At 38.9% G+C, this 19,327-nt stretch overlaps 1 protein-coding gene across 1 annotated transcript; it reads right to left on the bottom strand.

Moving 5' to 3' along the window:
- Positions 1-604: 604 nt before the first annotated feature.
- Positions 605-19,002, bottom strand: VCAM1 (vascular cell adhesion molecule 1). Its single transcript, XM_010975136.3, has 9 exons — positions 18,764-19,002; positions 17,945-18,220; positions 15,368-15,688; positions 13,862-14,128; positions 10,159-10,437; positions 7,935-8,255; positions 6,613-6,879; positions 4,913-5,179; positions 605-1,498 (listed from the first exon to the last, which is right to left on the bottom strand). Exons 1-9 carry the CDS (start codon positions 18,825-18,827, stop codon positions 1,359-1,361), a joined length of 2,202 nt encoding a protein of 733 aa, XP_010973438.2. The 5' UTR covers positions 18,828-19,002; the 3' UTR covers positions 605-1,358.
- Between the last annotated feature and the right edge of the window lie 325 nt (positions 19,003-19,327).

Below are 19,327 nucleotides of genomic sequence, written 5' to 3'. Positions count from 1 at the left end.
GAAGTAACCAGAGATTAAAAAAAAAAAAGATATTACATTAAAAGAACAAGGATAAGCAGATTTAGAAGACAATGAAACATTTCTAAAGAACTAAAAAAGAAACCTGTCAACCTAGAATCCTCTACCAATAAAACTGTCTTTCAAAATGAAAGACCAAAAAACAAAAAAAAAAATCAAGAGAGTGAGAGACTTTCTCAGTAGAGAATTCATCATCAGCAAACATGTATGTACAATAAGAAATATTAAAGTAAGGTTTTTAAACAGAAGGGAAATGATGGCAGAGGAAAATCTGAATCTACACTAAAAAATGATGAGTGCTGGGAATGGTAAATATATAGTTAAACATAAATTTTTTTTCTTAGTTTTCAAATATCTTTAAAACATAACCAATTATTTCAATTCAGTAAGTTAGGATGAACCCAAGAAAGATGAATGTTTTTCAAGTTCTTATGGTGATTCTGATAAAAGTAATCTGAGAACCACACTTGAAGTGTCTGCTTATTATTTCTATGGGTTTGAACTCCTCCATCTTGGAAATTGGCATTTCAAAATGAGCTGCAACATGATTAAAGGAGGCAATTTATAATAAATAAACACACAACTCTTTTAATTCCAGAAATTATCATTTTACTATACAAAAAAAATCTTAAGCATTTACAAAGGAAATCAAAAGAAGTTGCATTTTTAGACCATATTGGGAAAGTTACACAAGAGTCTGATGAACAAAGAACATGATAAAACATCTCCGTACCATGTCAGTACCATCCAGAGAAATCCAATCAACCATTACACCATAGGCTGAAGCGTTTAGTACCTGAAAGTCAACCCAGTGCCCTCTTGGTTTATCATTTGGCATCTTTACAAAACATTGTTGTCCATGAACGTTATAGGAAAGAAATTTTGTTAAAGGAAATAAAATATTAAAAAGATGACATAGTTCAGCTGCCAGTCAATATTAAGATGCATTAAGTTATAACAATCATTCCAAGCAACACTCTAATAATTTTAGAAATGTGAGTACAGAGTGCTGATACTCCAAGCAATGTTGCTATGGGATAATTTTATTTTACATATATACAAATCATGTTATCATATATACACATCAAGAAACTACTCCAGTCATCACATCTCAATGGTAGCGTTTATTTTTTTAGGCAGAAACTTTCCTTTGGCTTCTTGCTCACAGCAAGGGGCACAGGCAACCATTTCTTTCCAAGAGTTCACTACATTCAAAGACGTCTGGACTCCCAGTTTGTTATGTTCCTTGTGGAATGATGAGCAGCCTTGAGGATTTGATTTGATGGCTAGTGTCTCTGGTTGAACATTTCAAATGTTAGCTACACTTTTGATTTCTGTGCTTATACAAGGCTGTATGACCCTCTCATGTTTGCTCTTCTGGCAAAGTAAATAATCATTCCAGTGGCAGGTATTACTAAGGAGGATGCACAATAGAGCACGAGAAGTTCCGGAGAAAAATAGTCCTTGCTACTTTCTCTTTCTGAAAAATAACAAAATGGACACAATTAATGTCTAGTACAAAAAGAAATCATTTAATACTAATAGTGACATGTTTTAACAGTACAACTAGTTCTCTAAAGAGAAATGAATCAAAGCAGTGAGAAGGACCCAAAATGCATATTTCTTTGAATTATCCAAATCATCAGTTCGCAGTTGCTATGGTCAAGATGGATCTAAAGATGACAGCTGTTGACTTTTGCAAACTTGGATTCAAAGAAGTTCAGGTTCCATTGCAGAATGGAAAGAAGGACACAGCTTTTTAGAGCTCATTTACAGGAGAAAGAATTTGGAGAGGAGTGTTTGCTTTGGGAAATATAAATCTCTACTAAAGAACTAGGGCTCTGATCACTATGGATTAAAATAACTAACCAGTTCTCCAGGAAAATCCTTGTAACACCTCGAGTGTAACCATTATAGTCAAACACTCCATAAGATAATAAGAGAAAGGATTCTTGCTGATGACTTTTTTCAGGGATAGATGGAAAACTTTCCATTTTGTATTTCTGAAGTAGGGCATTTTAATATATCTTATTCCTCTTCAGCATTTATATCATTGCTTGATAATATGAAATTCTTTGGATAGCATTATATTTTAGCTTAAATGTTACTCAGAGAAGCATTCTCTGACCCACATCTCCCCCAGCCTAAATTAGGAACTTTTATAACCCACTACATTTTCCCTCCATAGCTCTTATCACAGCTTATAAACATTTGTTTGTATGATTATCTATTAACATTGGTTTCTTCCTTCAGTCTATAAATTACACAAGGACACATATCTATTTTCTTTTTGATTCACCACTGAATAGCCAGTACCTGACTCACTGCTTGAAGTTGCTTGCACCCAATAAATATTTTTTTAATAGTAATACATTTTTTTCTTTCTACATCCTGTCATTTTGTCACTTAGTTGTAAATTGGGTACAGAAGTTATTGGTATACAAAAACTAAAATTAGTACTCTATCTAGTCTACTAAAAATCATCTGACAGCTGCAATACTGTTTAACATCTTAACTTGAAAAACATCTGATGAAGATAGCCTGGTATTTATTGAAGATTCATCTCTATTTGCATTTGTGTTTGCACAGCATTGTACGACCTCACAAGTATTCCGTTTCTTCAAGTGGCACATATATTGTCTCAGTTCTGGAAGAAATGAGGCACTTGACTGTGGTAATCATTGCTTTCTCTCTAGATGTTTCTAATTACTGGATGTCAACCAAGAAAGAAAGAATCACTAGGGTCAGATGATGGGAAGTCCTTTTTTTTTTTTTTTTTTTGAATTATTGAAATTAAAAATACTTCACCATAAACATAATGACAATTGCTTTATTTTTCTGCTTTCCTTTCTCCTTTGTCAGAGTATAAGGGTAATATTTTAATGGAATATCCATTATCATAATTATGGTGAGACATCAATATTGATGACTTGCTGGGCAATGGTATTTCTGCCCCTATTGTTTTCTTTCCAATTTAACAAATATTATCTTTTGCCTTTGGTTTTCCCCTCAGGCATCTGCAGTAAAATACAAATTGGCTGCTGAGTTGGTTGCCAGGGCAACCTCCAAATACAATTTTCTATTAGCTGTATAAACACTGAAAATCTTAAAGACTCCCAACCATTTCTACCATTGGAATACATTCAAGCAAAAGTGTTTGTCAAACAAAATGAAACAAAATTAATTTTAAAACTTAGCTAAATTCAAAAGATGACTAATTCAAAAATTCCCAGGAAGAAAAGTCAAATTTTTGACTCCATTCATTTGTAGTTATTTTAAACCACATTTATTTTGGGGGTCTGAATTTCTAGCTGAGTGCCAAATGAGCTTTAATTTTTTATTTAAGCAATGAGTGAAAAAAGGCAAATATGTAAGTTACTAACTTAATAAAGCAATTAGAAAAGACAACAATTGTATGAGAGAGTTACACAGCTGGAGAAGAAGATTTGATACATCTTTAAAAAGGAATCATTGACTAGAAATAGAATTTTAAAAATGTTAGGAGTCCAAGTTCCTGCGGCTAGGCTTAAAGGTGGTACTGAGGATTAAAGAAAATAAGAATAAATGAATTTCAGACTACTCATAACTGACATCTCAATCCATCCAGAATCATCGCCAACCCCATTGGAGGCACTGATTACATATCCCCCTGTGTCATGTTGCATGACATGACACAAAGTAAATATTCCATTCTTTGAACACATAGTAACTTCATTGGCTAGATCAGCTTTTTTCAGGATAATCACTGCAGGTGGATGAAAAAGTTTTACATGTAATCGCCATACTTTCCCCTTTAACATTCTAGAGGAAACTATTGATATTGTCATCTTTTGAGGAGGTACTATGAAGACAGAAAACATGGTATTCAGTGATACCTCATTGTGGTATATATATATGCATGAATGGGACATTATGTGTACATCAGAAATTGACACATTGTAACTGACTATATTTCAATTTTTTAAAAAAATTTTAAAAAAACATATGATAAGGCTTGTAATCTTGAGAACTTTGGCCAGATGAGTAAAATTTTTAACCATTTTCTGACTAGGTTTAAATTTTCTTTACACTGATGAATGGCTGTGAACTCTGAGAGCCAACCTCCAGAGGCTCTTAAGAGTTGGCATTTGTTCGCAGTCTTGTTCACTCCAAGTTTGCCTTCCAATACTCAATGGGAGCTCATTAGCACTCATGGAGTGGGAGACTGAATAGTAAAGGCTGACAAATTCTGCTTCCACTGATAAAATCAACAGATCCTACTATGAATTCACAAGAGTGATTAGGAGATTAAGTGGCCCCTAGAATTTCTTTGCTGGGACCATTGTCCCCCCCCCCATCAGAGAAGGGTCGGATGGACAAGGGGCTTGGATTTTCTAAGGAGGCAGTTCCATAGTCAAGAGATTCCTTTATGTTGTTCAACATTAAGATCATTACCACAATCATTATCCTGAAAAGAGTCAATCCAGAAAATACTCAGTTACTCCACATTCAGACATTGGTAGGAAGGAAAAGGGTCTGGAGAGAACCTTTCTTTTTCCATGTGCCCATTCTACATCTTTAGTTTCCTTGTAACCTCCAGGGAAATGTTTTGAAAATATATTTAAATGCTTAAGAAATGCAAGGCCTCAGAGACCAGTGATGAATTGTCAATGTTTAAAAAAACAAATGAGAATTCTGCACTGATCAATGATTAATGTCAACTTCCTACCCTGCAGGCTAGAGCAGCTGTGCATGATTATTCTAGGAAACACTAAGAAATGACTATAATCAACATGGAATTCAACTCCATTTTGCCAACTCATTCATCCAATCCTTGAAATTCTTTACAATCCACCAAATCTCTGCCCTATCATAAAAACAACAACAACAACAACAACAACACAAAGTAACTAACCTTTAACATTAAGCGTTATACTTCTTAACTGAAAGCCAACTTCATTTTTAGATTCACACTCATATACTCCCGCATCCTGTAACTGGGCCTTGTGAATGGTATATGCGCCATCTGTAGACTTCAGCAGTGTGTCACCCGTCTCTGCTTTTTTCTTCAGGATTATCAAAGTCTGGGGAGCATTTCCACACGTACAAGAGATAATGACCGTGTCTCCTTCTCTGACACTCTCAGAAGGAAAAGCTGTAAGTTGTATATCTTTTGGAGCAACTGTAGAGAGAATTTAAAGACACCTCTGATTGAGTGAAATATAAACCAATTTGATATTAATTTAATGACAGTAACAATAGCTGTCAAGACGCTATTTGTGCTTACTGTTTGAATGAACTGTTTAGAGGCACAATAAAAGAAGTCAGGGCTTTCCTGGATTGTTGTAAATGATCTTGCTTTTAATAAAAGAAGACACCTCTTATGCTTCTCATGTCTCTTAATCTAATTCTTTACCCAGCCTAGCCCAAGAATAGGTGTTCAAAAACAGCTATGGATTTCAAATGTGGAAAAGAACTTTTTCTTTGGTCACACTGTTGTGCAAATATTTCTCTAAGTATAAAGTCCTTTGCAGATCTCTGAGTTTTGATCTTGATCCCAGATCAAGAAATTAAGCTGTGCAGAGATAGGTCTTACTATCCTTAACAACAACAATACCAGTCACTAAATGCTGGGCACTGGGCTAAGTATTTGACACCAACATCTTGTTAATACACAACTCATGGAAGGAGCTACCATATTACCATTTTATAAGTGAGATTGCCTCTAAGTTTATCTGTTTTGTGACTTGATTTGATATTCTTGCCCAGCCAGAGCTACAGTACCATGACATCCATCCTATGGGCTTTCCTTTAAGTAGTGCATTGCCCTTCCAAAGTCCTCCCAATAAAATACAAGTTACCATTGATATGAGGTAACAAGAAAGTCACTAATACCTTAGTGGAAATAATACTGAGGTGTAAGAGAGGAGCTAACAGCCCTAGTGAAGAAATGGACCTTGAACCCCAGAAGGGAAAGTATAAGGGGAATTCAAACTGATCACCACACGTTTCTGCCCCAAACTCCTACAGTTTCAACCTGTCAAGTAGGAGTTCTGTCTTACCTCTCCATCCTGGAGAAAATGGGTCAGGATCTGCTAACTTAATCTACCCTAGTGGTTTTATGCCATTAAGCTGGTGAACCAGAGGGCATGGTCTCTGCTACTCTTAATCTCAGAATTTATAGAAGGCTTAAGTGCCTTCTTAGGTTTCTAAGCAAATATTAGCAGGCATCTTGTGAGATTACCACTCAGAGTTTAATTCAGCTCGATAGGGTGACTTTCATCTTAAGTGATTTCCAAATACATATATACTTGTCCCTGTCCTTATTTCAACACCATAATCATTGCCCCAAAGGTGTAACTGGAACTCTTGGCACAGTTCCTGGAGCTAGCATTCCATTTGAGGTTAAGAGAATTTTAGGGTAAGTGACTTGGAAGGGGTCATGAGAAATTACTATGCCAGGAGTTTTCCACGCGTAGGAACAACATGAGCTCTTCAGAACTCTAAATACCTTTTTTTAGTAAGAATTTTGTTTTCAAAGAGGACTTTACTCAAAACCAGTAACACAACCAAAATACAACTAGCAATAATTACTCATTTAATCACTTAGCTCACCTTGGATAATTAATTCAACTTCTTTTCTGCTTATTCCAGCCTGGTTAATTCCTTCACACACATAAATACCAGAATCTTCCATTTTTGTGGACGTTAAGGTGAGAGTTGTATTCTCAGAAAGAGGCTGGAGATCCCCATTATTTAGCTGCTTGCTCCACAGGGTTTTTGGAGCTGGAAGTCCATCGCTAGAGCATGTCATGTTCACAGAACCGCCTTCCTCCAGGACGGAGGAGGGGCTGACCAAGATGGCTGTAACCTGGGGAGCAACTGAAAAGGGAGGGACACCTGTTAGCTTGACCCTTATACCCTGAGCTTCAAAGAGTTTTAATAGTGTTGCCAAGCTGGGCTATGGATTTAGTGGATTGGAGCAGTTTATAAACTTTGATAACTTTACGGCAGGAGGCTTCTGTCCTCATTTACTTGGCAGATGCAGAATGGGGGAGTAGAATACAGACACATTATGAATATTTTCTAATGGAGTTATTTCCTTTCTATAGAACTTATATTCTATAGAAGTGCTCTTGCTACAAAGAATGGATGGTTGTGGTAGTGTACATCGACGTTTATGTTACATGAAACATGATCATGAACTACATGAATCTCCTTTGGAAAGGTGGAGTCTACTTCTCCACCTCTTGAATCTAGCTGGCCTTGAGACAAACTCTGATATATCCCAGAAGAAGTAACACTGTACAGCTTCCAAGCCCAGGCCCTAAGAGGTATCTTCCACTACCACCCTCTTCAAACACTGTGCTCTGGTGACTAAACCTAGGCTACCTTCCTTGAGAGATACCACATGGGGAAAGGAAGACCCACATACCCCAGAGGAGGCCCCAGACACTGAGTGAGGCCACCTGGGACCGTCCCCCACTGACCTGCCAACGGACTGAAAATGCGTGAGTGAGGTCATCTGATACCGTATTGAGCAAACTGCCCATCTGACCTCTTCCTAAATGGTCAGCTCAGACTCATAAGCAAATAAACGGTTGTTTTAAGTGTTGGGGGTGGTTTGTTCCAACAATCATTATTTTGAAGTTTCTTTTCACCTATTTTTTTCACAAAAGTTATAACTATGAACCTCATGTCAACTATTGCCTGGCAACCATGATTTAAAAATCCATATTAGGGGAAGGGTTAACTCAAGTGGTAGAGTGCACCCTTAGCATGCGTGAGGTCCTGGGTTCAATCCCCATTATCTCCTCTAAAAATAAACTAATAAACTTCATCATCTCCCCCGCCCCAAAACAATAGAATAGAATTGAATTGAATTAAAAAAAATTAAAATCCATATTAAATTGTGGTTCCATCACACATGGACTTACCATTAACATAAAGTGTCTGTGTATTCTGCTTTTGTTTGAGTTCGAATTCCATTTCATCAATAGATAACTTAGCCTGACAAACAAGAACTTTTCCAGTATCTTCAGTGGTGGGGATGAAGGTCATTTCCAAACTCTTCGTCTCTAGGGATTTTGTATCTACATCTCTCAGAAAGGTCTTATTCTTCATAATACTCTCCCCCTTAAGCAATTCAATTTCCAGTCGATCAAAAGAATATACATCAGGAACTTGGCATCTTACAGTGACGGGCTTTCCACTCACGAACAGACCACTCATCTCAATTTCTAGGTTTCTAGGGAATACTGCAAAGATCAAGCAAAAACAATGTTTATATGAGGCATTCAAGGGAAAACAGAACTAATTCCTATCAAATGCAAAGGTCTCAAAATGAAGGGTTCAACTCACCTGGGACAGAATGATCACCAACATATAAATAACAACAGTAAGTGTAAGTGTTTATGATATTAAATATAAAAAATGTTTGGAACAAAAACCACCTAGTACATCAAATCTTTAAATAATAAATGTAATTCTTATTCTTTTCTTCTGAGTGACGCAGTCTTGCTGACAGCTATGGACCGATCTTTTCGAAGGACACACACACTTCCACCATTTTGTTCAGTAACTCCACATTTTAAATGTTTTAAATATTTGCCATGATGTATTGAATATTTACCATGTGCTAGTCCCTTAAAATTCATTATCTCAGTCTTCAAAACAGCCTCATCAAATGAGTATTAACTTATTCTACAGCTAGAAAAACTTACAGAGAACGTATTTCACTGCTAGGAAAACTTACAAAACTTAGCAGAGACTAAGAGTCTGCCATTTAGTATCATATCTAATAAGTCACTGAGCCAAGATCAGAATTCGTATTTCTTTGGGCTTAGAGCCCAGGCTTGGTTTCACAGAGTCATGCAGCCTCATCTCACATAAGACCCAAGGGTAATTCTCAATTTAAACATTCTAATTTCTAATGGCCAAGTTCAGGCATAAAGTTTTATATATTCCTCAAATAATACTTGAGTTAAGACAAAAACTATAAGAGACTTAGATTCTAAATAATATTTATAACGCTTCTTACGCAAACCAATAAAAAGGAGATTAAACTGGTTACCAAGAGCAAAAGCAATGCTAATTTTTTTCCCTTAAGCTAAATGTTGTTGCAGCGATACATTCTCTAACGTTTCCATGTTACAGGAAGGCGTCACTGCTGCTTCTCATTGCTGTTGGGAATGCGCTTGCATCAGCAGATCCTGGACTCTTGGTAATAGGATATCACAATAAATTTACCCTTCTTTTGAGAGATTCAAATCCCTTTACAGACAGACTCTAACTCATTCTGAACAAAATCCTGAGAGTAACACAAGTTTGGGCAGGATTTCTGGTGGAAAATCTCTACAATTGTTCTCTTGAATTCTGCTGAATAAAACGAGGCAGAAAAACCCTCCCAAAGAATAACTTTATGACCCTTTTGTACATTTTGTCCCTTGTTCATAATAAACTGAGGAACTCCAGCAAAGTCAGCTTATAGAGATTTGAGGTTGTAAAGGATTTTTGTTGAGGTGACAAGAACAGCCAGAAGAAGTGCAGTGTACGTATGCGGTGTAAGTCAGTATCACAGTCTAGTGCAATCTCCTGCTTCTGCTTTTCACTGAGCTCCTGCCACTGAGCATCCCTGATGACCAATCTAACTCCCTGTACTCATTTTTGGCTTTTTCCTGCTCCCTGTTGCCTCAATTTTCCATCCTGCTAATCAGCTTTCAAATGCTAATTACCTTCAAAACAGTAGGTTGTGCCTCACCCACAGTTTGAATAATTGAGCAGCAGTCACTCCACCCCATCATCTGAACAGGCTCTGACCACCACCCCTCCTTGCTCACAACCCCCTCTGTAGACCCCATATACACACAGAGGTGGGTGGGAAGCAGGGAGCATGGAGTGTGTCCAAGTGCGTGATTCCAGAGAATTGACAAGATACAAACTGAGGACTGGGGGTGCTGGGGACATGTTTAATACATACTTAAGATTTAAGCCACATCAAAAATTCTGCTTCAGAGATTCAGGAACCACTCACAATGCTAATTTCCCCTTCTAAACGCAGGGATCTTGTGTGTATAACAGACTTGCATTCTATTTCTTCCAATGGAACTGAGAACGACAACATCAAAGAGAAAACAGTAAATGATTCCGAAAACCACTTACAGTAGAGTTTCACTTGGGTTTTCCTTTCCAGTTCCTTATCATGCCCACATGTCACGGCACACTGGTAAGAATGTTCGTGCTCAAGACTCACAGGGCTCAGGGTCAGCGTGGATCTGGATCCCTCGGTGTTCACATTCCCGCTCAGGGGGCTGTCTAGCTGGGTTCTCCAAGAGAAAGATGGGGACTCACAGCCCGTGACAATACATGTCAACACGACCAAGTCACCAATCTGAGCAGCGACCCAGGGTCCAGGAGAGATCTCTACAGTAAACATTTTCTCTGGGGGGAAGAGGACAAGACGAAAAGCACATAAGGTTCTCTTCTTTCACCACAGTCCAATATATGGTCTTTTTTTCTGATCTCCTTTTGGCTAACATCTGTGCTGAGAATAAATTACTCCTTTCCACCTTGGGACCATCAGGATTGAAACCACATCTTTTAAGAACAAACCCACAAGAGGGCATTGATCGGTTCATTCAACAGAAAGAATGAGGATAAAACTTTGTCAAGACCAAGACTGGCAACTTTTCATAACAAGAATTCAATCTCCACCCAGGTGTAGTTCATCAAATCCCTGTAATGGTGCACAGCAGCTCAGACATTTGAGAGGCTCTGGCGTGTCAAGCATTGTGTAAACCACTTTGCATCCATTATCTCGCTTCACCTTCTCAACTTCATGCCCTGGTACCACTAATTCTTCTCCTCCACTTTCACTTTCTCCTTGTGCTTCTCTGCTTTTCCTCCTCCATCCCTTTCTCCTCCCCTTCCTCCTCTTTCTTCTTGAGGAAATTTAGGCTCAGAAATGCTAAATAACTTTACCCAGCTTGCAAGGAGCAAAAATGAAAACTTGAAGCCAGGTGGGTCTGATTCAAAATCCCAGCTCTTCCACGGCTGGAACAACTAAATCAGGTCATCCTCATGGGGCGATAAAACAAAATCTCAGAGAAGTACTGGAAAACGCTATAAAAATACGTCTTCTGATTAGAAGCAATACCCATAATGGACCAGCACTTAGAGCTTCTGCATCAACAGTATAAAGTTACACCATTGAAAGTCGCACAGAATCACACTCAAAGCAAGTCAAAACCTCAACATTAAAGTGATATGCAAGCCACCTCTTAAATTTGTTTGACACATTATAAAAATACTTCGCAGTTAATTTGAGATGCCAGGGCAAACTCCTAAGTCTCAAATATCCAGGGAAGCTCTTTGGCTGCCAGTGCCATCCGTGCTGGGCACCCAGGCTGCTTTGTGATGGCTGCTGTCAGGTGAGAAAGGGAATTCCGACTCTTGACTCTGTTCCCCTGACGCAACTGGGAGCGTTTGGGCAACTCTGAAAGTGACAGATGAGACTCCACAGAAAAATCACCAAAAATGGCCCTTGTAAATAGCAGGCTGGTGAGAGAAGAAAGCTCAGTATGTAAATAATCCAAACACATTACATTGTGCAGGGTTGTCATCTGTACCAAAAGTTTTTTTCTCTCAGTTTGGTTTGTCTAATTGGGACATTATAGTATCTTACAAAGAATGTTTTCCTCAAATTTCCTTATAAACTAATGTGCTCTCAGATTTTGAAAGAGAAAGATGATTCAGAACTATAACCAGAGTTTCTGAATTCCTTAAACGTTAGGGCGAGAATGGAGAACTTTAAAGACAGATCAACTTCCTGCCCGTGGATGGGTCTCAGAGCATTCTTTACAGGGGCGTCATCTCTGCCATGTGGACCTGTGGCTCCTGAGGGAGCATCTCTGAGCTGACTGAAAGCCCCACTGAACATTCAGTCCTCTCTCTAGTACTGACGGTTGTGAGCGTCCTGTGATGCAAAACACGAAACCACACTGCCTGCCCCCACAGCACACCTTCTTTTCACATTGAAATGCAACACAGCTTATTGTGGGGTAGAGCTACTCCAGAACGGACGAGTAGCTTCACGTGGTTTTATTAGTGTCATGTTCTTCCTGGTTTCTTAAGAACGCTACCCTGACATCCAACCGGTTCATCTACTGATAATGAGTTTGAATTTTATCTTTTTGGCTATAGCCAAGCTTAAACTCCGTGTTTTCGTATTTTCAAACTTTGTTTTGCCCACGTGTACAATTTACTCATTCAGTATCTACTAAACACCTATTAATGGCAGGCAACCAAATATTAAGTCATGCGCACACACATAGTCCCTTACACCCCATAAGTCCCTATGTTTAAAAAACTTACAGTTTAATTAATGGAAAGACACACTTAAATAGGTATCTTATTTTGGCTCTTAATAAAGAATGTTTAATTTATCTATTTACTGATGTATCTCTCTCCTTTAGATTGGAAATTCCTCCAGGACAATCACCATAACTTTTTATGTCTGGACCTCCAACACCAATCACAATTCTTGGATTCTTGGACAAAGGCTCTTAATTAATACATGGTAAACTGAGCAAAAGTGCCTACATGTTCATAAGAAGTGTTAAATGTACTGAAGGAATCAGCAACCAGCTTTGCCTGACACACTCTGCAATGGGGAGGCTGGTGTCAGCCTGATCTTGAAGGATGGCTGAGCCTTTGCCAGGTGAAGGAAGGAAAAGGACACGCCAAGCAGAAGGAACAGCATAAACAGAGGCACAGGGACAGCAACAAAGCTGCAAAGGTAGTCTCTGACTAGACTGTGAGGAGTTTCATGCAACTATGTTAAGAAATGTGAATTTTAATTTACATGCAGTTACTGTTTGGCTGAAGTCATATAAAATGTGCACCGTTTTTGTTTAAGGTAGATAACTCTGGTAGCAGTGCATAGGATTATGTTGGGGGACAGAATGATAGCAGAGTGATCATTTAAAGACAATTAGCTATAGTTGAAAAATCATGGAGTTTTGGATTTAAATGGGCTTATGTAACAATCACAGCAAATACCACTAATGGGCTGTGTGACTCTTGGCAGACTGAGCCAGGCTGAGCTTGAATTTTTTTTTCACCTCACAAGGTTGTGAGAAAGACTAAAGAGATAACATTTATAAAGTGGAAAGTAGAATTCCTGGCAAATATTAGATGCACAAACAGTGGAGGCCATTATTAGTCTCTATGAGACACTATTCTCTCATCTGTAAAACGGATGTAAAGTACTCACTCTTTGGCTATTTCTTGAAGATTACAGGTAACATATGTAAAGTGCCTGGAATAGAGCTGGTGTTCAATAAATGATGATACTTAAGGCATCTTTCAGGAATCCAAATGAGAGGTGACAAACCAAGGCAATGGCAAAAGGGTTGAAGAAAAGAGGTCAGACCCTAGGGATCATTTTGAGGTAGAACTGACAGGTTTTGGTGATATGGAATAGGAACATGGATTTCAGAATAAACAGCATATAACACAGTTCACATCTCAGGGAGTCCAGAGAGAGCTGAGAGGAGGACCAGACGTGGTGACCCGAGAATACTAGTATTCAAGGGGTAGAAGGAAGAGAGAAAGCCAAGGAATGAGGCCGTGAAAGAATGATGAGAAAGGGAAAAGAAGTGGAAAAGCAGAGCCATGGAAGCTCTGGCAGCAAAGATTGCCAAGAAGAATGAGTGAGATGAATGCATAATTGTGCTAAAGTACATGACAATCAGATGGTTCATCAATAAAACTTAACGAAATAATTTTGGCATTGAAGATATTTCACGATTGCTCAAATCTGAATGATGGCACCTTTACTGTGCCTTTTTCACATTCCACTTACCTTGAACAATTAATGTCACCTCTTCTCTGTCTTGCCCAACCTTATTAACTCCTTCACACACATAAGTTCCAGAATCTTCCATCCTCATAGCAATTAAAGTGAGCGTTGCATTCTCAGAAAGGAGCTGTAGATCCCCATTGTCTAATTTCTTTCTCCAGAAAATCTGTGGCGCTGGTAGACCTCTACTGGAGCATGTCATCGTCACGGAGTCACCTTCTTGCAGTCTTGTGGAGGGACTCACAGATATAACCGTGTCCTTGGGCGAGACTGAGGAGGCAGGGCACAGTGTTAGTAACCGTGAAGCATCATCTTGATCCAACAGGGCTGTTGCATTTCTCTCACAGACTGTATTTACATGCCTTCACAAACTTGACAGACTTAACTCTGCCAAACTGTATAAAGAATTGCTGAGTCATAAAAATTAGTCAATCTAGTGTCTGACTAATTTGATTGAATTCGTTTTTTTGATGTTTGGTGTTTTTGGATGACCATAGATACCCAGAAATTTAAAAAGACCCTTAGGGTAATGTGGTTTGATCTTCCAGATAAGGTTCCATCTTAGCATCTTTGCCAAGTGTTCTTGCAAGTCAGCTTCAACACTTAATGGTGTGAGGCAATCCCCCACCTTACAGTAAACACAGCGCATTTGATTTTTGGACAGCTCTAATAATTAGAACATTTTCCCCCCTTTTGAGTTGAAATCTCCCTCTTTGTAGCTAACTTTTACACAGTGGTCAGGGTTCAGTCCTCTACTGCTAAAGAATATATCAAATCCTTCTTCCACCTGACTGTCTTTCAAATACCTAATTATAGCTCTCGTTTCCAAGTTTTCTATTCTCCAGGAAAAATACCTCCTATCTTGAGTATTCTTCTCAAAATATTGATAAAAGCCTTTCCATCTCCTTCTCTTTCAGCTAAACATGCAGTCGAAGGCAATACTCCTTTTAAGCATGGTGTCTAGAGCAGGCCAGAGCATTTTAGCCTAGCGCAGAGCACAGAGTCCAGGCTGCGAGATTGCCTCAAATCCCTCAGTAGTCTCGGGGAGCACAGAGACAGCCTAACCGCATACCTCTCTCCCACTCCACGCACATGTGTGCAAGTGAGCATACACACCACACACACACAGAGTAAGCACTCATCTTGTGAAATCTCTGCGCCTTGATATTTCAAGGCATATTATAAGAGTTTACCAAATGTGCTTAAAAACGTTGTATCACTTGAGCCCATCTCCTACTACCCAGCCAGGTGGTGTTATTATCCCCCTTTGATAGACTGAGAAATTAAGTGACCCAAGTTCACACAGTTAATGGAGCCAGAACTCAAGTTCAAGTCTTCTCAACCCCAATTCAGTGCTCATCTTCTTAAATAATGCTGTTGACAAGTATGTTCTCAATGAATAAAAATAGTGTAAAAACTACAAACGAGTTTCTTCTTGACTTTAGCTGCTCAGTTTATTGCTCTATGCATCCGAGACCAGATGCCTATAGCCATCACATAAGTACTTACCGTAGATGTGCAGTTGTTCCGTAGTCTCCCTTACTTGAGGCTCAGAATCAATTTCATAAACGTTTAATGTAGCTCGACAAACAAGAGCTGTCCCATTATCCTCGTCAGCAGGAGTAAAAGTTGCTTCCAAACTCTTCGTTTCCTGGGACTTTACATCCGCAGGGTCCAGAAATTCCTTCTGACTCAGGAACTGGTTGCCCTTCAGTAATTCTATCCTCAGCTTATCAGACGGGTAAACATCAGGGACAAAACACGTGACAGTGACTGGCTTCCCAAGCTCTGGATGGCCACTGAAATGAATCTCTGGGTCCTTAGGGAAAGCTGCAAAGTTCAAATGAATACAGTGAGTGGCCTTTTTGTTCATGCTGTATAAGATCCCTTACTGACTTAACGTACTATAAACTAAGACTAATATTTTTGTGAATATAGTATTAATACAGCAGAATTAATTGTTTAAATAGCCTTTCATGGTTCTAGGTGAGTTCAAGAATGAGAATCACCTTTGAGAGAGTTCTTCAGTTCGGATCCAGCACGTACTAAGGGTTGCATATTATTGGAGTAAAAGAAGGGAGAAGATATTCATGTTTATTAAATACTTATATGTGCCAATCACTGTGCTATTCATTTTAACATAAATGACTTTATTTTATTCGCACAGTAACTCTAAGAAATAGAGACCACATTTCACAGATATGAAAACATAGACTTAGCACATTGGCGTAACTTTCCTAAGGTCACACAGATAGTAAAGGTAAAGCTGGGATTTAAACTCAGGATGTCTCTTATTCTGTACGGCTACTGCAGGTGTGTATTATATCATATCACATCGTCTTATTTTAGTCAGGGCAGGTATATTTCTTTTTACGGATAAGGAACCTGAGGCTTAGAATGTCATTGCAAAGAATAGTCATTGGGCAAGATACACAAAGAAATGAAAAGAGCAACTTTAAATAACTGGCTTCTGAAAATGGTGCCTCTGACAGGAATTCATCCATCAGAAAGGTATGCCTGTGCAAGCTGTAAATTCTGGGAGGCAGATTTGCCTCCAGAAATGCCTAACTCAATGTCCTAACCAATGCTCTGTTTGAACTTTTTAGTGACAAGGGAACACACTAGTTCAGAAGAACCATTGCCTCCTTTGCAAGGCTACTTTTCATTGCAAAACGTCACAATGGTAATACACTGGCTTGATTCAAATCTGTGAAATAAGCAGAATACAAAGGTCCTAACTCTAAAGAATATTACAATCAAATGTGGGAAGGAGACAGGACTGTTAAACATAATGAGAGACAGACATTATTGAAAAAAAAAAATCTCAGGCAAGATAATTTAAGCCAGAAGCGGCTTCATTTCTCTCTTTGAAATCTTCAACTATTTGGCACTTATGAAGAAAGGCAAAGGAACTGAAAAGGCTTTGCTATGTGAAGAAACAGTATTTTTCATTTTTCCACCAATGAGTCTGTCATATTCTGTAAGAAATGTGCCTGTAATCCACATAGTTTGCTGTCAGGTAATATAAGAATTCCCTACGTCTCCCTGTATTTACATAAGGGGGCCTTTCAAGGAGCTCAGAGGGCTGCACAGACATAAACTATGCATGTACAACCAGCATAATTGAAAGCAGCCGGCCAGGCAGGTTCTTGGGAAGCATTAGCAGCATATGGGCTTGTTGAAGAATCAGTTAAAGTTACTGGACAAAGCTGGGTTCCACTACAGCAGAAGAAAACCAACACAAATATAAGATAATCAAACGAGGTCTTCACAAAGAAATAAAGGATTCCAGGTTTTTTGAAAGATCAGTCACCAGTAACAGGAAGGCAAGTGATCTATTTTAGGTCATTTTTCCACTCCTGTTGCTAACTTTATTTGCTGGATTGAGAATGGAATGGGATACATTTTGGCTGGCTGGTAAAGAGATATTCATTCCCCATTCACAAGGCAAATCTAATTCATCTAATTCAAATATCCTTAAGGTGGTGTGATTGAACATTAAGACTTAATGGCACCAAACAAAAACAAAAACAAAACCTAAATTTGTCTCTGCCGAAGTCAAATGAGTGAAATTTTTGCAGCTATTTTTCTTCTGCCTAAGGGGAAAATTTTATACAGAAGCCCATTGCTAAATGATAGAGCTCCTGCTTAATCTTTAAACTAATTTTAAGCACCAAATTGCATAAAAATAAATAAATGGAAAATCCCTGAAGGATGGAATTCATAAATCATTTAGGCACGTGGACAAGTAAATATAAGGCTACAATCAAATAGAAGTATATTTTAAAAAATAAAATGAAAAAAAAAATCTTAGAGATCTTTCCTTTATGACTAAGAAAAGGAAAGCCCAGAGAAGCTGAGTCTTACCCATGGTCACCATGTTTGTGGCAGAGCTGGGACAGAAGCCAGGATTTGGACTTCTGTCTAGTGCCAGATTCAGCTGTCTCTAGCTTTCTTGGTGCACTTGTTCTCTAGCCAAAAATCTGGACAATATTCTTTGTAAGTTTTCTTTTAAAACTATCCTTTAAAAAAAACTTATTTTAAAGTAAAATTAAGAGAAAATCAAATATTCTCTAAAGTACTCACAATAGATCTCCACTGAGAATTCTCTTCGACGTTTCTTCGACTCACAAGTCACGAAGCACAAATAAGAGTAGTCATTCTCCAAATTAACAGGATTCGTGACCAGCGTAGATCTGTTCCCTTCGTTTATCACCTTCCCATTCAGCGGCCTGTCCATGAGAGCTGCCCACGAGAAAGCTGGGGACTCACAGTGTGTTGTGCTGCAAGTCATTGAAATGGAGTCACCAAGCTGAGCAATAATTTTGGAGGCAGGGGACGTCTCAATTTTAAAAGCTTGAGCTGTGAAGGCAAAAAGAGAAAAACAAACTTAACCACTGCTTATTCAGTATTCCTCTCCCTCTTCTCTGTTCTAATATAACACTCAGAATACCATCCGGCTGGTCTCTTTCCTAAACTGCTTCAAACCAACGCAGGGCAGCATTGGAGTCACTGCCAAAAGGTGTTGAAATCATCTTCACATAGGAGAACTCTCACTTCTGACCGTGATGCCCATTAATCCGAGTTGTTTTGTGACTAGCTAAGTTCGAGCTCATATCAACTACTGGAAACTACAGAGATAGAACTTACTAGAGATAGAATCCAATTACTCATCTGACTTTGGAGAAAAGGTACCCAGAAAACATCAGCTTGCAGCTCCAGCTGTGACAGGACAGTGGTGTATAGCAATGTTCAATAGCACATTAAAAGTTAGGTTCCACTAGGTTTTCCCACCGTTTAAAAACCCTAGTGCCTTTCTTCACTACCAGAGCAAAACTGACTAAAGCCAAAATCAGGGTAAAATAGAATGCTAGCATTTGGAGCAGATCAAGGAGCAGAACTTACAAGCTGCAAACACCATCCAAAGTGTACTTGAGGCTGCAAAGATCACGACCATCTTCCTAGGCATTTTAAGTCGCTGTTGTGATGAGGAAATAACGGTCCCCAAACCCTTCTTTCTGTCCCCCTGAAAGTGGCTGGGAAGAGTCTTGAGCTCCTGGAGCCAGGGAGGTTCAGTGAGGAATGAGATAGAAAGTCTGCTCTTTATAAAGGGTCTTGTTGCAGAGGCTCAGAGGCGGAGGGAGGGAAATCCCTTCAAGGGGAAACTCGGAGCAGAGCCAGAAAAAAAGTTTAGCTGACACCCAGCCAAGTCCAATATTAACCCCTTCCGTTGCTCTCAGTGCTGGAACTCCTCTCTCTGCCCCCAGAAAAATAAAGCACTTCCAAGGCTATAAAATTAAAACCTTTCCTGATTTTCACTCCAAAAGGATGTTTTTGCAAGGAAGATCTAAAGTTATGCTTGTCACAGAACGAGGCTTTCTGACTCCAATAGGGGAAGAGAGATAGAGGGAGGGAGGGAGGGAGGGAGGGAGAAACAGTAAATTACTCTAGTTTTTGAGGTGTCTAAAC

The sequence above is a fragment of the Camelus dromedarius genome, chromosome 9 (assembly GCF_036321535.1).
Source record: "Camelus dromedarius isolate mCamDro1 chromosome 9, mCamDro1.pat, whole genome shotgun sequence".
In the NCBI taxonomy this organism is placed as follows: domain Eukaryota; kingdom Metazoa; phylum Chordata; class Mammalia; order Artiodactyla; family Camelidae; genus Camelus; species Camelus dromedarius.
The sequence above is the reverse complement of the archived record's forward strand: the minus strand, read 5'-3'. Positions and strand labels throughout refer to the sequence as shown.